The sequence below is a fragment of the Doryrhamphus excisus genome, linkage group LG13, assembly GCF_037039965.1.
Source record: "Doryrhamphus excisus strain RoL-2023G ecotype Guam linkage group LG13, RoL_Dexc_Guam_v1.1, whole genome shotgun sequence".
Lineage (NCBI taxonomy): Eukaryota > Metazoa > Chordata > Actinopteri > Syngnathiformes > Syngnathidae > Doryrhamphus > Doryrhamphus excisus.
Genome location: NC_136369.1, coordinates 15,543,269 through 15,565,629, shown reverse-complemented (window position 1 = coordinate 15,565,629; position 22,361 = coordinate 15,543,269). Strand labels below are relative to the sequence as shown.

Here is a 22,361-nt window from a genome sequence, read left to right as displayed (position 1 = left end):
CCAGTAAACACCGGAAACAGGCCGGACTAATACAAACCAGGCTCCTGCTCCAGTTTTACAGGGACCGAAAAGTCATCGCCATTCCTGCACATCCCCCACAGGACATCACAAGTCCACCAAACACATGTACATCGGTTGGGTAAACTGGGGTGTAGAAGTGGACCAGTGTTCCCACACAAGGAAGAAAACCCACTTCTGTAGCCCAGGTTTGAGTAATGGCCGTACCCTTCTCTCCAGCACTCTGGAATCGACTTTCTCATGAAGACTGAGTAGTTGGAACACACCCTCTGGACCACTACCTTGGTTTTCCAATCCAGAGGTACTGAGAACGTGACTTCCACGCAATGTTGAAGAGACTTGTCAACCAAGACAGTTCCAAAGAACTTTGAGAAATTCAAGGTGAAACTCGACCACCTCTGGAGCGTTACCATTGAGGAGTTTTTGACCACCTCAGATACCTCAGCCGTAGTGATGGACCTGTCCGCGTTTGTGTCCTTCCACTATGGAAGGTATGTCAGTGGGATTTTCCTTCCACTGCCCCACTATATCCTCAGTTGAGGACTGTAAACATTGTGGACCGGGCACTGCTTCGACAAAAGTTGCTTTAATACATTTTGGATCAGCTTGTGACTTTATGAATTGCTAATTTGTTCCTTTATGATCAGGTTAATTCCTGTTTCTTTGTTTCAGAATAATGCACGATGAGGTGAGCGAGACAGAGAACATCAGAAAAAATCTAGCTATCGAGCGAATGATTGTCGAGGGCTGCGAAGTGCTGCTGGATACCAGCCAAACATTTGTAAGACAAGGTGTGCATCTTTGATTTCAAACACTAAGAAATCCATTGTTGTATAGTCTGCTACAGTTCTGGCTTAGTTAGTTCTATGTATTGCAAACAGAAGGCAATACTCTGTTGTTTCAGTACGGGTACTTCTTTATGTTAGATTATTCACCTGTTGTTTATTAATCATAAACATCTGTGCAATACTTTGTTTTTATAGTCAGTATAGTTATTCCAGACTCCATTCACTGTGCAATATCTGATCAGGCTCCACGTGCAATATTAAGGCTCAAAGTGCAATATATTAAGTTCTAAGTGCAGTATTTTTATAATGCCTAATATTAACTCACTGGCAAGATCTCATAGTTTATTGACTGGTCATATATTTCATTTCATATTTCATATTATTTTGCAAACTGTATTTGTATAGAACTCTGGGTAAAATTGTTGATTTGTTAATACTTGGTTGTTTATATTGTTTATTTTTTATATTGTGTATTTTGTACTGCTTAACTGATTCTGTACTCTTGCTGCTATGCAATGCACATTTCCCCACTGAGGGACAAATAAAAGCATATCTTATCTTATCTTATCTTACTAGATCTAATCTTAAACATGTAAAAACAATGCAATGTACGTATAGCGTACATCCAAAACTGCTAAAAATATTTGAGGAGTTAGTAGCAAATAACTAAAAATAATGTGAAAATGTGAAAAAAAATACATTTTTCTTTGTCTATACTCATGTCAAAAACTATGCTGTTTCTGATAATACTGACCTTCCACAGGTTCTCTGATCCAAGTGCCGATGAGCGAGAAAGGAAAGATCACCAGAGGCCGTCTGGGTTCTTTGTCTCTGAAGAAGGAAGGCGAGCGACAATGCTTCCTTTTTTCCAAACATCTCATCATCTGCACTCGAGGCTCAGGAGGGAAACTGCACATTACCAAGGTACACAACGAGCATGGAATGACTTTATTCACAATATTTATTGCTTTACAAAACCGTAAAGAACGATTCCCAAATGCCAGGCAAGAAAGTTTCATGCACAACGACCACAGAGTGTGTGACAATTCTTTTTGCCGGCCTCCCAGATTCGGGCATCAGAGACCCACTGTCAACCCGTTGCTGGTTTCCGAGTCCCAGTGCATGTCTATACAATGGATTAATCTTTTGATTGATTCTTATTGATCCAGGAGGCAGCTGTATTTCTCACACAACCCCAATAATGACAACATTGTGTTACAGAACGGTGTCGTGTCTCTCATTGACTGCACACTGATGGAGGAAACTGAGGGTGGCGATGATGAGCGTAAGTGTTGGCATATTCTCCTTGGGCAGGGGTCTCAAACTCAATTTACCTGGGGGCCACTGGAGCTAGGGTCTGGGCAAGGCTGGGCCGCATCAGGTTTTCCAAAAAAAAAAAAAAACGCATTATTAAAAACAGAAAAATATACAAACTTTTTCAGTGCTTTTGTTCCGATTTTCTACAATAAAAGCTCTGATAAAACATTCCACTGTTCTCAAATATCTTAATTTTTATTTTTCTGTACAAAATAAGATGAAAAATAAATAAACAAATCAAGAATAAAGAAAATCAATCAATAAGTAATAAATACATAAATATAATAATAATAATAATAAAATGGCAAATAATAAAAACTTAAGAAACCACATATAGTTGGTGGGTAGACAAATTATTTTTTTCAGATTAAAATGAACAAAGCATTATTAGAGCCCTGTAGACATGACAAAACACGACTATAGTCACATTTATACTCTTTTTATTTACAACATATTGCGCAACTGCAGGGTCTTGAGACACATGCTAACTCGCAAACTAGAGAGCTAGCGACCTAAACGGTAGCCTTCAAGTTATTTCCTTTAAACTTAAATAGCCAAAAACTTACCACTTCCACACGGATAGGGAGGATAACTATGAACAGTTATTTAATCTTTAACATGAACAGCATCCATATCAAACATTAAACTTTCATATCAAGGCGGGCGCCTCAAACTAGTGTCCTGCGGGCCACATTTGGCCCGCGGGCCGCATGTTTGAGACCCCTGTCCTTGGGCCTAGGTGGGGTTTCCTGCTTCCTCTCACAATCCCAAAAACATGTATGAATGTGATGATTGATTGCTGACAAGTCTATACCCCACCAGCTGGGATAGGCTCCAGCTCACCTGAAGATGAGCAGTATAGAAAATGGATGTATGGATTATAATAATATAAATGTTCACTGTATTGATGATCCATAAGATCTGCTGGTTGTAAAGATTGAAAAATTTCTTCATTTCTGTTATTACAATCTTGTGTATAATATAGCCAAAGGGGAGCGTAGCGGCCAGGATACAGAGCACCTCGACTTTAAAGTGATCGTGGAGCCAAAAGATGGCCAGCCTTACACCGTCATCCTGGTGGCTTCATCGCGACAAGAGAAGTCCGCATGGACGAGCGACATCAGCCAGGTAAAGACCAATAAATGTCACTGCGGGACTGTAAAGTGCTGATTTTACGAGACGACGGGGGGAGTCGATGTTTATCTGTTGGTCGCAGGACACTTGTATACTGTGTAAGAGTGACAGGGGGGCTTTAGGTGATGACTGCGAACTCACTAACCTCTATATTCTGCTCGCTTTTGTCTATCTTCTAGTGCATTGACAACATCCGCTGCAATGGTCTGATGATGAATGCCTTTGAGGAAAACAGTAAAGTCACTGTGCCGCAGATGATCAAGTAAGATTATGATACACCATGCAAGAGTGCATACATTTTCAGTATAAAAATGTAATCTATGTGACCCCCTGACCTCGTAATGTTCTCTCCTCTGGATGAATGAATGAATCCGCTGCAGATCCGACACCAGCTTATACTGCGATGACGTCGACATCCGCTTCAGCAAGATGATGAACTCCTGCAAGGTGCTTCAGATCCGCTACGCCAGCGTGGAGCGTCTGCTGGAGAGGCTGACCGACTTGCGCTTCCTCTCCATCGACTTCCTGAACACTTTCCTACACTCTTATCGGGTTTTCACCAGCGCGGCGGTCGTGCTAGACAAACTCATCACCATTTACAAGAAACCAATCAGCGCCATCCCCGCACGGTAAGCATTGTCTCAAAAATTAAACTTGGATATACGTAACTTGTCAGTTGACAGTGAACGTGTCTAAATTGTGGCCAAAATGTCAATATTTGGTGTGAGCACTGTTGGTATCTAGCACTGCCTTAATCCTCTTGGGCATGGAATTCACCAGAGCTGCCCAGGTTGGGAAGGGAATCCTGTTTCACTCCTCTATGATGGTATCACTGGTGAATGTAACAGTACTTGTTTGCAGCAATGAACCACAACTCCCCCGTACCGGCAGCACTTGTGCAGCCCGGAATATGATGCTACCATCTGATGCTACCATCACCATGCTTGACATAACAAAGTTAATCCCCTAATAAATGAAATAGAGGCTGCACGAGTGGTTACCACGCAGGCCTCACAGCTAGGAGAACCGAGTTTGATTCCACTCTCGGTCATCTCTGTGTGGAGTTTGTATGTTCTCCCCGTGCATGCGTGGGTTTTCTCCGCGCATCAGTAATCATCCACATCAGCCGACATGCCATGTCTGAGATCAGATGGAAAAAAAGTTCTCCTCTCATTCCATGTGGAAGTGGTACAGTTTTGGCTTTGACGTCCTTGTTCCCCACTCCATTTAAAACACTTTAACTTTAGAATAAGTAAATTGGGGAGGAGGCTGCACGGTGTTCAAGTGGTTAGTGTGCAGACCTCACAGCTAGGAGACCCGGGTTCAATTCCACCCTCAGTCACGTTGTGTGGCATTTGCATGTTCTCCTTGTGCATGCGTGGGTTTTCCGCAGGGTACTCCGGTTTCCTCCCACATTCCAAAAACATGCTAGGTTAATTGGCGACTCCAAATTGTCCATAGGTATGAATGTGAGTGTGAATGGTTGTTTGTCTATATGTGCCCTGTGATTGGCTGTGCGACCAGTCCAGGGTGTACCCCGCCTCTTGCCCCAAGACAGCTGGGATAGGCTCCAGCACCCCCCGCGACCCTCGTGAGGATAAGCGGTAGAAAATGAATGAATAATCTAGACCATTTGCTAATCTCCTTTAGCATGTCTTCCTGTTTCTTCAGAGCAATCACTAACTATGGCATGAAATGAAAGGAAATGAGTGGATGGCAACATATTGTTATATATTTTTCAGATTTATTCATTGTACTTTTCTTAAAAGTAATGTTAGAATCTCATCTGATCCTTGTAGACCCCATCTTGTGTCTCTAATCATTAAGGTTCATGCGTTATTCCCTGGTAAATTCCATAAAAACATCTAAAAAAAAAATGTTTTTAGTTTTTCAGCTTGTGAAAAAGGTGTAAAGTTTGAGAACTTTACATATTTTCTTCTGACAGTACATGGAAAATATCCCCACCACCCCACATATTGAATCTGCCCTATCACATTGGACTCGGTGTCCAGGTGAGGACATCACGCTCCACTGAAGCCACCCACCTTTCCTTTTACACTCTTTTATTTCTCTTTCCACAAGTCTGGCCATCCCTCTCTCCGCTGCGCTGTCGCCATGACAACCCTTTACTTTGCTGCAGGACCCCACCCTTTCCTCATCCTCTCCCTCCCTCGTACCCCCTTCCCTTCCTTTCCCTCCCTCCTCTCATCTGCAGCAGCTCCACGGTATTAAATGTTGATGGTGGTGTTTTGTACTCCATCGCCCCCCCCCCCCTTTTTTTGACACCCTTTTCTCCTGCTTTCTTGATCCTTATTATATCTCCCATCCATCCACTCGTCTCATTCTTTTTTAACAAATGACATGAGCAGTAACAGCACAGTGGAGTCACACACACACACACACGCAATTCCAGCAGCCTTCACTGTGGAGGAATCCATATCCACTATGTCACTGACTCCAGCCTATCTCTGTCCTCTTCTTCTTTCCTTCACTGCACCTCTCTCTCTCTTTCTCTCTCTCCTACCTTCTCTCTCTAACCGTGTCTCAGTGGGCCTCCCCCGGGCTGGTTGCTGTTGGCAGCACCCGTGCCTTCCAACGCTGTCACTTGACAGGCTATTTATAGGCCTTCAGAGGGGGTGGCTCTCAGTGCAAGGAGGATGCTGTCTTAAACAATGTCGCTTCAATAAAAAAGAGGCTAGAGCTCCCAGGCTGCTCTGTTGCTGTTCCATGCGTTCCCTCCACGCACACACACACAAACGTTATTATCATACTTTGCCATAAATGCTTTTTTTAGCCAATGAGTGTTTCTTTTTTTACACATAAACGCAGGTTTTAAGAAAACTTTTTGAAGAGATAAAAGAAAGGACTATGAGTAAATACACTCATTTTTAAAACACTTCATTAAAAATGGAGGATCAGGATCAAATGTGTCCTACAAGTGTAAAAGTAAGTTAATCACTGCTGAGAATAAAAGGTAATAACTTCATCGACAAAGGTGTAAGTCAAAGGAAATTTGTCAAAAGTGCATTTCTCCCAACTTTTTTGAAGGGTTATTATAAGAAGTCAAAGTCAAAGAAGTCATAAGTTCTAAGGAAACTCCAACAGAACGGATTTGTTTCAATCTTTCATACACTAATGAAAACTGATTTTTATTTGCCCCAGATTCATTAATTCATTAATTCATTTTCTACCGCTTTTCCTCACGAGGGTCGCGGGGGGTGCTGGAGCCTATCCCGGCTGTCTTCGGGCGAGAGGCGGGGGTACACCCTGGACTGGTCGCCAGCCAATCACAGGACACATATAGACAAACAACCATTCACACTCACATTCATACCTATGGACAATTTGGAGTCGTCAATTAATTTTTTCTGGGTACATGATACCATACAGCATCCATATCAAACTTGCGCGGGCCACACTAACATTAAACTTTCATATCAAGGCGGGGGCCTCAAACTAGTGTCCTGCGGGCCACATTTTGCCCACGGGACCCCTGCTTTATATACTCGGTATAACATGTGTATTCTGCTACAACACAGCCAAGCATCGAATTCACTGTAAACACTATATATAGTGTTATATACACAATGCTTTGTGTCTTAATAAAGAAAATACACCCTGGACTGGTCGCCAGCCAATCACAGGGCACATATAGACAAACAACCATTCACACTCACATTCATACCTACGGACAATAAAACTTTCATATCAAGGCGGGGGCCTCAAACTAGTGTCCTGCGGGCCACATTTGGCACGCGGGCCGCATGTTTGAGACCCCTGCTTTATGTACTCGGTATACCATGTGTATTCTGCTACAACACAGCCAAGCATCGAATTCACTGTAAACACTATATATAGTGTTATATACACAATGCTTTGTGTCTTAATAAAGAAAATACACCCTGGACTGGTCGCCAGCCAATCACAGGGCACATATAGACAAACAACCATTCACACTCACATTCATACCTATGGACAATTTGGAGTCCCCAATTAACCTAGCATATTTCCATCCATTTTCTATGCCGCTTATCCTCACTGGGGTCAGGGGGTATGTTGCAGCCTATCCCAGCTGACTTCGGGCGAGAGGGGGGGACAACACCTGTACTGGTCGCCAGCCAATCACAGGGCATATATAGACAAACAACCATTCACACTCACATTCATACCTATGGACAATTTGGAGTCGGCAATTAACCTAGCATGTTTTTGGAATGTGGGAGGAAACCGGAGTACCCGGAGAAAACCCACGGGGAGAACATGCAAACTCCACACAGAGATGGCCGAGGGTGAACCACATTCATGTTATGTTTAAAATGAGGATATTAAAGTGATGTCCCCCTTTGTTGCAGTTCCTTGGAGCTGTTCTTCGCTAGCAGCCAGAACAATAAACTCCTCTACGGCGAGCCGCCCACGTCTCCACGTGCCAGTCGCAAGTTCTCCTCCCCTCCCCCGCTCTCCATCACCAAGACGTCGTCGCCCAATCGCCGCCGCAAGCTCTCGCTCAACATTCCCATCATCACAGGGGGCAAGGCTCTGGACCTGGCCGCGCTCAGCTGTTCCCCCAATGGCTATGCAAGCATGCACACCGCCATGTCCCCCTTCAGTAAGACCACCCTGGACATCAACAAGCTGTATGTGTCCAGCACCATGGCCAGCAAGATGTCGGATGATGGGGAAGGCAAAGCAGAGAGCAAGGCTGATGAGTCTGTCGGAAATAAGCAAGGTCAGAATTACGCTCACGTGTACTACTAATCACCTTAATGGGTGATATCACATGTTTGCTTGGTCACCTGTTGCTAGGCAGAGTTTATAGAGCCCTGGCATAACTGCCCCATAGCCCAATGAAAACAATAGCATAGTATGTCCACATCCACTTGTATGTTTGACTGTCAACAGGAAGTCAGACACAATAAAATAAAATATGTATACAAATATTATTTATGCAATTTGAGTCACTGCTGCGTATCAATTATAAAAGTTTGGTGGAAATCATCCAAAGCATGGCCAGTTATAGAATAGTTATAGTGAATGTTATATAATTGTATTTATTATGAATGTATTTATTATTATGGGAATTTATTTTTTTTTTAATTCATTCATTTGTTCATTTTCTACCGCTTTTTCCTCACGAGGGTCGCGGGGGGGTGCTGGAGACAAACAACCATTCACACTCACAGTCATACCTATGGACAATTTGGAGTTGCCAATTAACCTAGCATGTTTTTGGAATGTGGGAGGAAACCGGAGTACCCGGAGAAAACCCACGCATGCACGGGGAGAACATGCAAACTCCACACAGAGATGGCCGAGGGTGGAATTGAACCCTAACCACTCGACCACCGTGCCGCCTCTGATTTAGTAATTAATTAAATAATTATTTAAATACAAATTTTAAGTAATTATTTTTGTAATTTTACAATTATTTACTTCTATTTATTTTGAACCATATAAGGATGTCCACCCCTCTGTGACATCACAAAGGAGCAGTTTTACCACGCCTTTTGAATCCGAGCGTTTTGAGCCATCCCAAACTTATTTCAGGGCTCACTTCCAAATGCATAAACCTCATTATGTGAAACTTTGGCATCGTTTAACATGAGAATACAACATTCTAACTACATTTATAGGCCAGAAAAGTGGAAAAAGCATAATTTAACGGCAATTCCTATACTTTCTTTCATCCTTTTCAGCTAAAATATAACAATTCAATCAATGAAAATTCACCTAAACTCAAAATTTGGCCAACATTGAAGTTGTTAACCGAAGATAACGGTTGTTTCCATCTGTATCCTCCTTTATTTTTCCAGATCTGTCAGTTAGAGAGGAATGCGATGAAGATCCAAGTCATAGTGACGAGGCGGAAGTGGAGATGTCTCCTCCCAAGTCGCCATCGACACCCAAGAACGTCAAGTCAAAAAACAGCGGTAGGTGTTTATAGGTTCAGTTTATTCAAGTGGTTAGCATTGCTGGTGTCAACAAATTCATTTGTTCTGTGCTCTAACTCTCGATGCTATGAATGCTCAACGAGATGAAGTCTCCACAGATTTGAAGCCCAAGTTTGACTTGTGTGTTGTAGCTGAGATGGTCAACTCAATGCTGCTACAGTACATCCATGTATGCAGCAAACGTCACATCTGACAAAAACCAAATAAGGGCATGGGAAAGAAAAACCACACACCCACGGCCTTTCGGACCTGCTGCTACCACGCAGAGAAGGGAGCATCCACCCTGTCGGTAGTCAGGCACAATTAATCCCCAGTGTGTTCTCCTCCCACGGTGTTGGATACAAGGGAAGCCAGTGCCGTGCGAGTGTAGGTGGAAGGAAACCTTGTACCTTAGCAACCATGTGCGTGTTCTTCTATACCGCCCCCGGTTCAATGGTGGAAGGCAGGGAGGAAGTGTGAGGGGGAGGCAAAGAGGCAAACACCATCACTGACACAAGCTGCAGGACTCACCGATGCTATATGGGCGTCTGTTTTGGCTCAAGGCTGCCCTCCAATGGCCAACACTATCATTTGGAAATGACATTAAAAAACCCTATTATATACAATAACAACTTTGGTAATGGTAATGGTAATGGTTTTATTTCATTTGAACATGAATCAGATTACAATTGAATGCATCCCATAATCAGTTCACAGTTCCACATGTCCAAAAGGAGTAGGAAGAAGCAAAGCTTATTAAATCCTACCCCTCTATCTGGTACTTTTACAATCAGTAACTGTTACATTTGTTCACTTCCTGCTTTCCATAATACAGTTCAAGTTTTTTTTTTTTTAATAATGTACCTCGTACCGAAGTACAAGTTGATATGACCATACAATGACATAATGGGTACCATAGTAAGTGTCTATATGTATATGTATATGTATATGTATATGTATATGTATATGTATATGTATATGTATATGTATATGTATATGTATAGCACATCATGACTGGTTCAAGCCTCTTCATCCTTGTATTTAGCAAACATCAACTGCTTGTATTGTTTCTTGAATTCGCTCATCGTTGTGCATTGTGCATTGCATTGTGCACTTTAATAATGATTTGGAGTACATGAGAAAGTGGAAAAGAAAGCATAGCGTTCTTTGACCATATGATAATGTATTAAAATTACACTAAACAGCAGTATCAGAACCAATGTTAATAGTTGGAAACAGCAAAGTGCTCAGCCATTGTAAATAATGGACCACAATTTTTATTATGTTAATTTCTACTATTTTCTATTTACATGTGGAAAGTGTGGGAATAACAGTAATAGGTAATAGGGTGTAAAAAAATAATTTTATGAAATTTAACAGCAAGTTGAGACTCTTTACTATCCCTTTTCACACAATCAGTTACAGAAAAGAAGATGAGTTTAATGCTAAATTCGTCTGTTTTCGCTTTGGCAGAGTTCTCGCTCTTCTCGTTCAACAACAGCATGGTGGTGTCATCTTGCCGGGAGATGGACAATAGCCGCAGTGCCCTCTCGGCGGCCTCGGCCTTTGCCATCGCCACAGCCGGTGCAAACGAGGGCACGCCAACCAAGGAGAAATACCGCCGTATGTCCCTGGCCAGCACAGGTCAGTTTATTTGTGATTAACTACAATGAAAATGTCCCAAATGCTGTTGAGATCGATGCATAATCTCATGAGATCCAATATGCCCGGCAGGCTTTCCTACTGATCAGAGGAACGGCGACAAAGAGTTTGTCATCAGAAGAGCCGCCACAAACCGAGTGCTGAATGTGTTGCGTCACTGGGTTTCCAAACACTCCCAGGTACACATTTTTTTACCTTTTTAGTTATTTTTTTTTAAACATAATACAAATTCAGCAGTGTCACTGTTACCGATCTGCAGGACTTTGAGTTGAACTCAGAGCTGAAGATGAGGGTGATTGGCTTCCTTGAGGAGGTGATGCATGACCCAGAGCTACTAACACAGGAGAGAAAGGCTGCTGCTAACATTATTAGGTGGGTTTACTGCTGTCATTACTTGAGTCGTATGACACAAGATTTGTTAAAAAAAAAACATTACCACGTTTTCTGGGTCATGGGTTTTCAAAGTCATGGGAAGGAACTACTTGAAAAAATACAATGCACCATAAAAATGGTTACAATAATGATTATTTTATATGAAATAATGTAGCATTATTGTGTTTTTATTCAATGTTTTTCCAACAGTTTTTTGTTATTCAGTGTAAAAATTTGCAAAGTACTACACACAGTGTCAAAAAACCTGTACAGTTGTACCTCGTGATAACCTAAATTTGTTTTTATTTGTTTTATTTCTGCCTAAATTAAGCATTTTCAAGCATAAAAATGACTAAATTAACTCAAATACAAATATAAGACATTCAAAATTTGCATTGAAAGACGTTAATATGGAGGTTACTATTACTGTGATGTTCAGTGAGACCTCAATCTCCAGATTTATCTGCATACTAATCACTAAATAATCTCACAATAATGCCAATGAAAATAATAAAAAAACCGTACTTAGAAGGTCATAAACAGATTTTGTATGCTCTAATCCTACTTCTTAGATAGTCATCTATTAACTAATTCGCTACCAAAGACATATCTATATGTTTTTTATACATCTTTTATACATTTTTTTTGGTGATAATGTAACTCCACAATAGAAGAGAGCATGTTTGGTGCAATTTTAAGCCAAAAAACAGTCACAAGACGGCCTGCATCTTTCCAATTGAAATAGAAGAACGTTACGCAATGAAGGGAAATTTTAAACGAGGGATTACTGTATTCTCTTACGTTTAGATTCATTTGGTTCCATCACCTCAATATGTGTTTGAAGTAAACCAAGAACTTCATTCATTGGATACGGACAGTCGGTACCATAATGATAAAGGTGCTGATCTAAGCGGCAATAAAGACTTTGACGATTATCACTTTGTGATAATTGATTTCATCACAGGGCTGCACGGGGAATGAGTTGTTAGCACACAGTCCTCACAGCTAGGAGACAATTCCAGGAGTTCAATTCCACCCTCGGCCATCTCTGTGTGGAGTTTGCATGTTGACCCTGTGCATGCGTGGGTTTTCTCCGGGTACTCCGGTTTCCTCCCACGTTCCAAAAACATGCTAGGTTAATTGGTGACTCCAAATTGTCCATAGGTATGAATGTGAGTGTGAATGGTTGTTTGTCTATATGAGCCCTGTGATTGGCTGGCGACCAGTCCAGGCTGTACCCCGCCTCTTGCCTGAAGACAGCTGGGATAGGTTAAAATTTTTACTTTATTTTAGTTTTATTGTACAGTGGTTGAATTCTCTTTTTCTCGTGTATAATTGAAAAGGGCTGCACGGTGGTCAAGTGGTTAGCGCGCAGGCCTCACAGCTAGGAGACCGGAGTTCAATTTCACCCTCCACACCATCTCTGTGTGGAGTTTGCATGTTCTCCCCGTGCATGCATGGGTTTTCTCCGGGTACTCCGGTTTCCTCCCACATTCCAAAAACATGCTAGGTTAATTGGCGACTCCAAATTGTCCATAGGTATGAATGTGAGTGTGAATGGTTGTTTGTCTTATATGTGCCCTGTGATTGGCTGGCCACCAGTCCAGGGTGTACCCCGCCTCTCGCCCGAACACATCTGGGATAGGCTCCAGCACTCCCAGCGCCCCTCATAAGGTAGAAAATGAATGAATGAATGATTTCATCACAGATGACAAACTGTTTTTTTAAACTAAAGCGCCATCTGCTGTATCAGTTTGGTTAGTACACCAGTCAAAATCACCATTTGTGCTATTCCGGATCAGCTATAGTCCTTCTTTCTTTGCTTGCAGGACTCTCACACAGGAGGACCCTGGAGACAACCAGCTCACCTTGGAGGAAATCGCTCACATGGTGAGAGGAGATAACTATTCCATTACTGTATGGTTTGAGCTTGTGCTGTAATATTTGAATGTGTGTTTATAAGGCGATGGAAGAATGCAGGAATGAGCCCTTTGAGAACCACTCTGCCTTGGAGATAGCTGAGCAGCTCACTCTGCTAGATCACCTGGTCTTTAAGGTCATACCTTACGAGTAAGTAAATCAAGTTGTCATTGTAAAGACAAGGCATGATAATAAAATGTTGATCTTTTCCCAGGGAGTTCTTTGGCCAAGGCTGGATGAAGAATGATAAGAACGAGAGAACTCCATACATCATGAAGACAACCAAGCATTTCAACGATGTACGCTCGCCGTATATTTAAAGCAACGATGAGAACATTCCTCGATGAAAAGATGCGCATGTTCTTCATTTGAATCAGATCAGCAACAGGATCGCCACGGAGATCTTGCAGTGGGATGATGTCAACATGCGCGTGGCGGTCATTGAGAAGTGGGTGGCGGCGGCCGATATCTGCCGCTGCCTCCACAATTACAACGCCGTGCTGGAGATCACATCTTCGCTGAACCGCAGTTCTATCTTCCGCCTCAAGAGGACCTGGCTCAAAGTCTCCAAGCAGGTACCTGAGTCCCACCAACCAATGGGATACAATGTGCAAAACAACCATCTGATGGGTGTTGTTGTTTTTGTAGACTAAGACGGTGATTGACAAGTTACAGAAGTTAGTGTCATCAGAGGGTCGCTTCAAGAACCTGAGAGAAGCTCTGAAGAAGTAAGTCTAACGTTTCTTCTTTACGAGTGTTTCGTTTGACTCGTTATATTCCTGTGTCCTCAGCTGTGATCCTCCCTGTGTTCCTTACCTGGGAATGTACCTGACTGACCTGGCCTTCATTGAGGAAGGAACACCCAACTACACAGAGGACAACCTGGTTAACTTTTCCAAGATGAGAATGGTAAAAAGATGCTAAAAGATGACTCCAAAAGCTTCATTTGTCGCTAGTCGCCTTTTTTGAAAAACAATCTAGACAACTTGTTAATCGTAGTGTTGTGCTAACATGGATCCCTCTTGCTACATCTTCTTATTCTCCGACAGATCAGGTGCGTTATGCTGTGTTAAAATGCCACGAGTTGGAGCAATACGTTGTATTGACAGACAGTCCCATTATAATGTGTTAAAATATCGGAAACTATTCATGTTTGTCCACAGATATCTCACATCATCAGAGAAATTCGGCAATTCCAGCAAACAGCTTACAAGATCGACTCTCAACCAAAGGTATTGTTTTCGTTGCGGTAAACGGCAAACTGCGTAAAATCTGAATGAAGACAGACGGATTAAAAAAAGCCTCCATTTTTTCAGTAATTATGTATACTTTTATTTGTATATATTTTTTATGAATAAATAAATAAATTAATTAATATTTTATATTTGTTTATCAAATTTTTAATATATTATTATATGTAATTATACTATATAAATATCAATATTTTTACCTATTTATATTTATATTTATATTTATATTTATATTTATATTTATATTTATATTTATATTTATATTTATATTTATATTTATATTTATATTTATATTTATATTTATATTTATATTTATATTTATATTTATTATTATTATAATTATAATTATAATTATAATTATAATTACATAATATTATACAATGTATATAATTATATAATATTTAATAATTATAATTATATAATTTTATATAATAATTAATTATAATTATAACTATAATTATTATTATATATATTATTATTTTTTATATATATACTAGTATATTTATTTTATATATATATTATATTTATATATATTATATTATATTACAATTTATTTTCTTACTTAACTTTTTAAAAATGTAGTATTTATTTCATTATTATTTTGCAGCTATTTTTTCTTCTTAAATACTATTTTTTAACTCATCAAAAAAAATTATAGAATAAAAATACTATCTCACATTTTTTAAGAAAACAGTATCCGGGCCCTCCAGACCCGACTAATCCACAGCAGAGTGATATAAATCAATAGATCAGTCATTGCAATCAATTAACTCCACTCCACGTTTTTTCAGGTGGCAAAGTACTTACTGGACAACAGCTCGGTGCTGGACGAGGAGAGTCTGTATGAAGCATCTCTGAGAATCGAACCCAAAACGTCATCATGAAGAGGCTCCGTCACACTCGCTCAACGTTCGTATGAAGTGTACAGCATCGTTATGTTCTATTTTAGTGTACATACACTATTATTTGTATTAGACAACATAGGCTGTGCCATTCTAGTACAGTATGTTCTCCTTTCATTGACTGAAGCCCAGAAAGGTTCTATTCATATGTTTTGCAGAGTATACATATGTTATTTATGGTATTAAAATACACTCATTATTATTTTCAAGCACAGAAGAAACAGATGAGAAAGTATATTGTGATGTTTCACGTATCTCCAAGAGAATGTGTATTATATGAAATAAACTCTCATTTAAGAGAGCACAGTTCAACACAGACTTCCACTTTTTCCTGGCTCAGAAGCCGAATCAAAGATTTGGACTGTGTAAACAAACATGCAGTCATTCGCCTTTAAGTCCCCTTGTGAACGCTTTGCCTTAAAAGTATAGCGGCCTTTAGTGTCCTAAAGTACGCTTTGTTTGATAATTGCATGATCATTTATTTAGAGATGATTTCGATTCAGCCTGATTACTTATAAAGAGACTAAATGTTGTAAAAGGCAGTTACCATATATTCTCAAAGAACAGAACACCATTGTACCACATTGTTATTTCACAACATTATGACATTTAAAATGATTTAATTATATGTTTATTTTATTTCATTATGCTTTTCAGTGCGTATTGCGTCATGGAACGCAGCATGGAATGAACTGTAATATATATACGCAATGTCATTTGCAATCCAGCTAGGAGACCAGGGTTCAATCCCACCCTCGGCCATCTCTGTGTGGAGTTTGCATGTTCTCCCTGCGCATGTGTGGGTTTTCTCCGGGTACTCCGGTTTCCTCCCACATTCCAAAAACATGCTAGGTTAATTGGCCACTCCAAATTGTCCATAGGTATGAATTTGAGTGTGAATGGTTGTTTGTCTATATGTGCCCTATGATTGGCTGGCGACCAGTCCAGGGTGTATTTTCTTTATTAAGACACAAAGCATTGTGTATATAACACTATATATAGTGTTTACAGTGAATTCGATGCTTGGCTGTGTTGTAGCAGAATACACATGGTATACCAAGTATATAAAGCAGTGGTCTCAAACACGCGGCCCGCGGGCCAAAAGTGGCCCGCAGGACACTAGTTTGAGGCCCCCGCCTTGATATGAAAGTTTAATGTTAGTGCGGCCTGCGCAAGTTTGATATGGATGCTGTATGGTATCATGTACCCAAACAAAATTATTTAATTGGCGACTCCAAATTGTCCATAGGTATGAATGTGAGTGTGAATGGTTGTTTGTCTATATGTGCCCTGTGATTGGCTGGCGACCAGTCCAGGGTGTACCCCGCCTCTCGCCCAAAGACAGCTGGGATAGGCTCCAGCAACCCCTGCGACCCTCGTGAGGAAAAGCGGTAGAAAATGAATGAATGAATGAATTTGCAATCCTTGCCCAAATAACCCACTCTACCCTCATATACAGTTAGTAAGTAAACACCCCCGGGTCCGCTATTGGTGTAAATATGGTAAATAGATGCCACACCTCAAACAGATGTCTCATTTTATCACCTCAGGTTAAAAAAAAAATGGCGTTACCTGGTACCAGCATGTGTCGCTACATTATTATTACATAACAATACACAAACAGTGTGGGCACACCTTTAAAACAGACATGGCATCTGTAAAGCTGAAGTTTATCGTGAAATGAAGAAGTATTCAAATGCCTTACCCCAAATAATACATTAAAAATCAAATGGAGGATGTTGGGATGTTTCCTGTAGCCGCATGATGAGACACTTTGGTTCAAAGTTTTGGATTTTAGAATGAACTTTGTACGTAATGCAATGTATGTAGCAAGTAAATAATTCCCAGCTTCTCCACTCCTTATGGATGATGACCCTTTTTGGCCAGTGTATCATAGTTTTGCCTTAATCATGGAAACAGATTGTTATCTACGATACAAAAAGTGTGTATACTATTTTGTTGTACAATTTTGCCAATGAAACAGATGTATGTTTTTTTTTCCTTGTACAGCATAACCCTGGAAATGCTGTAGAACTCCTTCTGCGTATGATACGTACTTGTGTGTAACACATTGAGTTTTAGCAGGACCTATATACAGTAGTACTATTGTGCTTATTCTTGGGATATTTCTATATATGTATTTTTACAGGCTTTGTATAGAAGAGCACCTAAAGCTTAAGTGGCAGGCATGTACCACTTTGTTCCAAATCTATCTTATCTAGCACAGTTGGTGTAAAAAAATAAAAAAAAGGCACATGAGATGTTGAGCAAGTAAGCAATATGCAGCGCTATGACCATTGTGTGTCCACAGCTTGAGTCGTATTTGCAGTTTTTTGCAGGAAACAAAAAAAATGTATTCTTTCCTGATTACCTCTTGTTAATAAATCTCTTCTTTCTCAGGGGGAGACGTGTTTTGTGTTTCTCACAGTGAGGCTGCAGGGAGGTCAAAGGTCAGCATAAGGGAGGGAGAGAGGCTTGTTGCTACGGGGGTGGAATGGAATCATGTGACGCTTGCGGAGCTTATTGGAGGTTGTGAAGGAGAGCATGGCGCTCATGCTGGTAATGTTTCTTACTTTTGTTAATACACAGGAAGTAAAGTTAATAGAAGGTAAAACATCAATAAATACAGTAGGGGTGCAAATACGACGTTTAACATATGGACACTTTACTGCTTTTCCTGTGAGATGGTCACATTGACGCAGCCTGATCTCTTACAACTAGCTCAAGTTACTCCATTAAAGGGTACTCATATTTTTACTGTAGTACTCACCAAGTAACTCACATTTTATCAATAAGTCATGATGTACTTTTCTAAAACTAATTTTTAACATAAGTTCCAACATGGGCGGTTAGCGCGCAGACCTCACAGGTCTGCGCGCTAGGAGACAAGGGTTCAATTCCCCCCTCGGCCATCTCTGTGTGGAGTTTGCATGTTTTCCCCGTGCATGCGTGAGTTTTCTCCGGGTACTCCGGTTTCCTCCCACATTCCAAAAACATGCTAGGTTAATTGGCGACTCCAAATTGTCCATAGGTATGAATGTGAGTGTGAATGGTTGTTTGTCTATATGTGCCCTGTGATTGGCTGGCAACCAGTCCAGGGTGTACGCCGCCTCTCCCTCGTGAGGAAAAGTGGTAGAAAATGAATGAATGAAGTTCCAACATATTTACACATGCTTTTCATAGCATATTATTAAGAAACTTAGGAGCGATTCGACAAGAGCATATGCTGAATATCATCCATCCCTTAAATCAAGTCATATTTAGTCATAGAATATTACATATTTCACTTATATCGCTGCACTGAGCACAAACAATAAACAACTGTGAATGCATTTTCATTCATGGATTCATCGGGAAAATTAAAATTAATCATATTTTTCACATCATACAAATATTATATTAGAGTTATTCTAGTTAATTGGTGTTGATCAGTAGTGTGACCATCGGATCATTTTTTTGCATTATCTTTTTGAATGTGTAAAGATGATAAATTACTTATCAATCATAATATTAATTTATCATATGAATTAAATGATGGAATAAAATTCATAATTTAACTATGTATAATGACAGACATGTTTTCATCAGTAATATAAATTCTGTACAAATAATTCCATCTAAATGTAACATTTTAAATGTAAAACAAATGTGTAGCTCAATTATGAATTTGATGAAATTAAATTTAATTGAATTAAATACATTTTTTAAAGGATACTTAACTACAAAAGTAATGAAAATATATCAAATTCAATTAAAATAAAAAATTAAAGTTAAAATTAAAAATATATGAATTGAATGAAATTATTTTATTATTTTTTATTATTTTTTATTATTTATTTATTTATTTATTTATTTATTTATTTATTTATTTATTTATTTATTTATTTATTTATTTATTTATATTTATTATGTAAAATAATTAAATAACTATAAAATGTCATTTTTACCTATGAATGACATTTGAACATTAGCTATTAAATTATTATATGCAAATAAAAATAATAATTTTCAATGAATTCTAACATTACTTTTCCTTATTATCATTACCTTTCTTGCTGATTCGCTACCAGAAATCACATGATCGTACTTTCTGTAATATATTGTGGCAAATTAGTAAAATAAAGCGCATTTGTGTTGAGATGCTGTGAAACTGTTCAATATTATTATGATTATTAACATATTGCTTCTTTCTTCCGTCAGATGAGTTATCAACTACACTACATCCAACACTGACTCAAACATTAATGAGTCATTTTTTTAGATTCACCTGTACCCAGATTCTCACCAAAATGTGTTTTATGCAGTGCTACATTTATTATGCCCCGTTATTTACAGTTCTATTCTGTCATAAACACAACAGTGGTGACTTAAGACCTATGCACAGTTCTATTCATAAGATGATATGTCTTTAAGTGTTCTATGTAGCGCTTTCCTATATATTCTTGCAGCACAACAAACTCTATGACGACGAGGAGTACTTCCATCGCCTCCGCATCTTCATAGAGAATAAGATGATAGTGGAAGGTCATAATGCTGGGAGTCACTCCTTCACAAGTACACTCAAGAAAAACCAGCAGCTTGCTGAAATGAGTCACTGGATAAAGTTATGAAGGCCACACATTCTCACACTGCTGTTCTTTTTTTTTTTTTTAGTGGGCCTGAATCCGTTTTCAGACATGACATTTGAAGAATTCAGGTAATTCTTCCTTCCGCCATGAGCCTCGGGTATGATACCAATGATTTGATGTGGACTCAGTGTTACCAGAACATTATTTATGGAACCTATTGCAGAACTGCTCAGCCACGGAGTGGAACCATGACAGCTGGAGGGGCCCGTACCCCAAAGTTGTGGACCGGAGGGCCAAAGGCGACTATGTGACTCCTGTAAAGAACCAGGTACTACAAGATGGAGCTTTGTATTGAGTTGTGGACTCCTATAGAGCAGTCACCAGTACACAAAGCTTTCTAGTTCTTCCAGAATCTGCACCTATTCAGCTGTAGAAAATATCTGTATCAGTGCTCTGCATTAAACATAAACTGTACATAAACTGCAGTTTATGTGGCACGGCGGTCGAGTGGTTAGCGCGTAGACCTCACAGCTAGGAGACCAGGGTTCAATTCCACCCTCGGCCATCTCTGTGTGGAGTTTGCATGTTCTCCCCGTGCATGCGTGGGTTTTCTCCGGGTACTCCGGTTTCCTCCCACATTCCAAAAACATGCTAGGTTAATTGGCGACTCCAAATTGTCCATAGGTATGAATGTGAGTGTGAATGGTTGTTTGTCTATATGTGCCCTGTGATTGGCTGGCGACCAGTCCAGGGTGTACCCCGCCTCTCGCCAGAAGACAGCTGGGATAGGCTCCAGCACCCCCGCAACCCTCGTGAGGAAAAGCAGTAGAAAATGAATGAATGAATGTACATAAACTTCTTGAGGGCCACTGTGGAAGCTGTTGGACCTTTTCCACTACAGGTTGTTTAGAATCAGCGTACGCCATTGCCACGGGAAAGCTCATATTTTTTTGGTAAGCGAAAACAAAATACGTACCCCATTGAGACTTCAAATGCACCCTAAAAAAGTCTCCAAAAGACAAATGGTCTTATATCGTGGATTTAGAGCTTTATAAATGCAAAAAATAAAGGTGTATAAAAGGCTGTCAGGAGGTTTGCACACAACAAAGGAGTAATTACGATGCTAATTTTAATCAGTGAAGCAGAGTCATCAAGCAGTTAAGAAATAAAATATCCTTTTTTATTGCGGTCGGCCAGTTATTTCACAGATACTAAAAACATGTTGTTGTGCACTGTTCTTGTTTCAGTCTGAGCAGCAGCTGATTGACTGTGCACGAGACTACGAGTATTTATTTATGTTTTAACATGTGACTGTATAGTAAACCCTTGATTAACACGATTAAATAGTTCTACCGATTTTCCATGAAGTAGGATTCCTTATTTACTAATGGAGCTTTTCGTAGTTAGAACATAGAAAACCTGTTTTAACATTACTAGAGCCCTCTAGACATGAAATAACACCCCTATAGTCACCTCCATGGTAGATGTGGCTCAACCCTATGACCTTTGGCTTTGAGGTGACGGCCGACTTCATGCACTACAAGGATGGCGTTTACACCAGATGAGACAATAAGCTGTGTTAATACAATTCAGTGTTAATACAATTGAGGTATAATGACGATAAATAATGTCACAGTGTCTTATCACATGAGCCTCCCCCAAAGCAGCCTTTTACTCGATTTAAGTAATGTTCTCATGCCTCATTTGTTATGGTGCTGCTGATATTATAGTGCTGCTGGAGGGAGGGTAGGCGGCCACTTCCCACATCTATCTTCTTTTGTTTCAAGCATAAAATCTGGTCATATTAACATAAAATGTTACAGTATTATAGCCAAAGCTAATGTTGTAGAACTGTAAAAATGGCTTAGTTTAGTTGTATTCATTAATAGAGTAATTTCCGTGCATGAAGTCATATGCAAGTAAAAATGTCATCCACAATGACCCTAAATTACATTCTTAATGTAAAAGTATTTATATTTTAAGTATATTTTAAGTACTCTGTGTATGAACACAGCCAACACGGTCAATCATGCCGTCCTGGCCGTGGGTTAGGGTGCTGACGACAACAACGCAACGCTATATTGGATTGTGAAGAACTCATGGGGCACCGCCTAGGGAATGGATGGGTAAATATATACTCAGTGATGGAGTTTATTTAAGCTCTATAACTTCATTCTGTACTCAGGGGTCACAAATGGTTGCCTCGTCTTTTTTATTTGCTTAGATATTTTATGATTGAGCGAGGAAAAAACATGTGCGGACTGTTTGCCTGCGCTTCCTACCCGGTTCTGGTGGTTTGAACACATGCAACAGGACAATGCTGAAACCACATACGTAAATACTGCGATATCAAACAAACATGCTGCAAACATCCCCAAAACAACTGCATGTATGAAAGTTAGCCAGGCTACCATGGGGGGATGAGACCTGAGGGATCTCCATATGCATAAGAAAGCAAGAGTGTGTGCTACGAAGACAACCAACCAGACACAAGGTCTTGGAC

The 22,361-nt window shown here is 39.9% G+C and overlaps 2 protein-coding genes across 3 annotated transcripts in view; both read left to right on the top strand.

Moving 5' to 3' along the window:
- Positions 1–17,689, top strand: part of LOC131139537 (ras-specific guanine nucleotide-releasing factor 1-like) — a 32,001-nt gene extending 14,312 nt beyond the window's left edge. For both annotated transcript variants that reach the window (XM_058089234.2, XM_078795803.1), the window contains 19 exons: positions 691–809; positions 1,570–1,730; positions 2,028–2,091; positions 3,109–3,251; positions 3,437–3,519; positions 3,638–3,886; positions 7,610–7,983; positions 9,068–9,184; positions 10,658–10,828; positions 10,919–11,025; positions 11,106–11,218; positions 13,048–13,108; positions 13,182–13,288; positions 13,353–13,437; positions 13,516–13,713; positions 13,787–13,866; positions 13,930–14,047; positions 14,302–14,370; positions 15,180–17,689. In XM_058089234.2, the coding sequence (XP_057945217.2) occupies positions 691–809; positions 1,570–1,730; positions 2,028–2,091; positions 3,109–3,251; positions 3,437–3,519; positions 3,638–3,886; positions 7,610–7,983; positions 9,068–9,184; positions 10,658–10,828; positions 10,919–11,025; positions 11,106–11,218; positions 13,048–13,108; positions 13,182–13,288; positions 13,353–13,437; positions 13,516–13,713; positions 13,787–13,866; positions 13,930–14,047; positions 14,302–14,370; positions 15,180–15,272 (2,512 nt within the window). In that variant the 3' untranslated portion in view covers positions 15,273–17,689. The remainder of the gene's footprint in view (positions 1–690; positions 810–1,569; positions 1,731–2,027; positions 2,092–3,108; positions 3,252–3,436; positions 3,520–3,637; positions 3,887–7,609; positions 7,984–9,067; positions 9,185–10,657; positions 10,829–10,918; positions 11,026–11,105; positions 11,219–13,047; positions 13,109–13,181; positions 13,289–13,352; positions 13,438–13,515; positions 13,714–13,786; positions 13,867–13,929; positions 14,048–14,301; positions 14,371–15,179) is intronic.
- A 145-nt stretch (positions 17,690–17,834) lies between these two features.
- On the top strand, positions 17,835–22,158 carry ctsh (cathepsin H). Its single transcript, XM_078795835.1, is given in 9 exon segments — positions 17,835–17,849; positions 19,739–19,844; positions 19,944–20,015; positions 20,056–20,186; positions 20,723–20,811; positions 20,929–20,950; positions 21,343–21,408; positions 21,842–21,984; positions 22,083–22,158. Coding segments are annotated over 9 exon segments (720 nt in total).
- Positions 22,159–22,361: the final 203 nt, after the last annotated feature.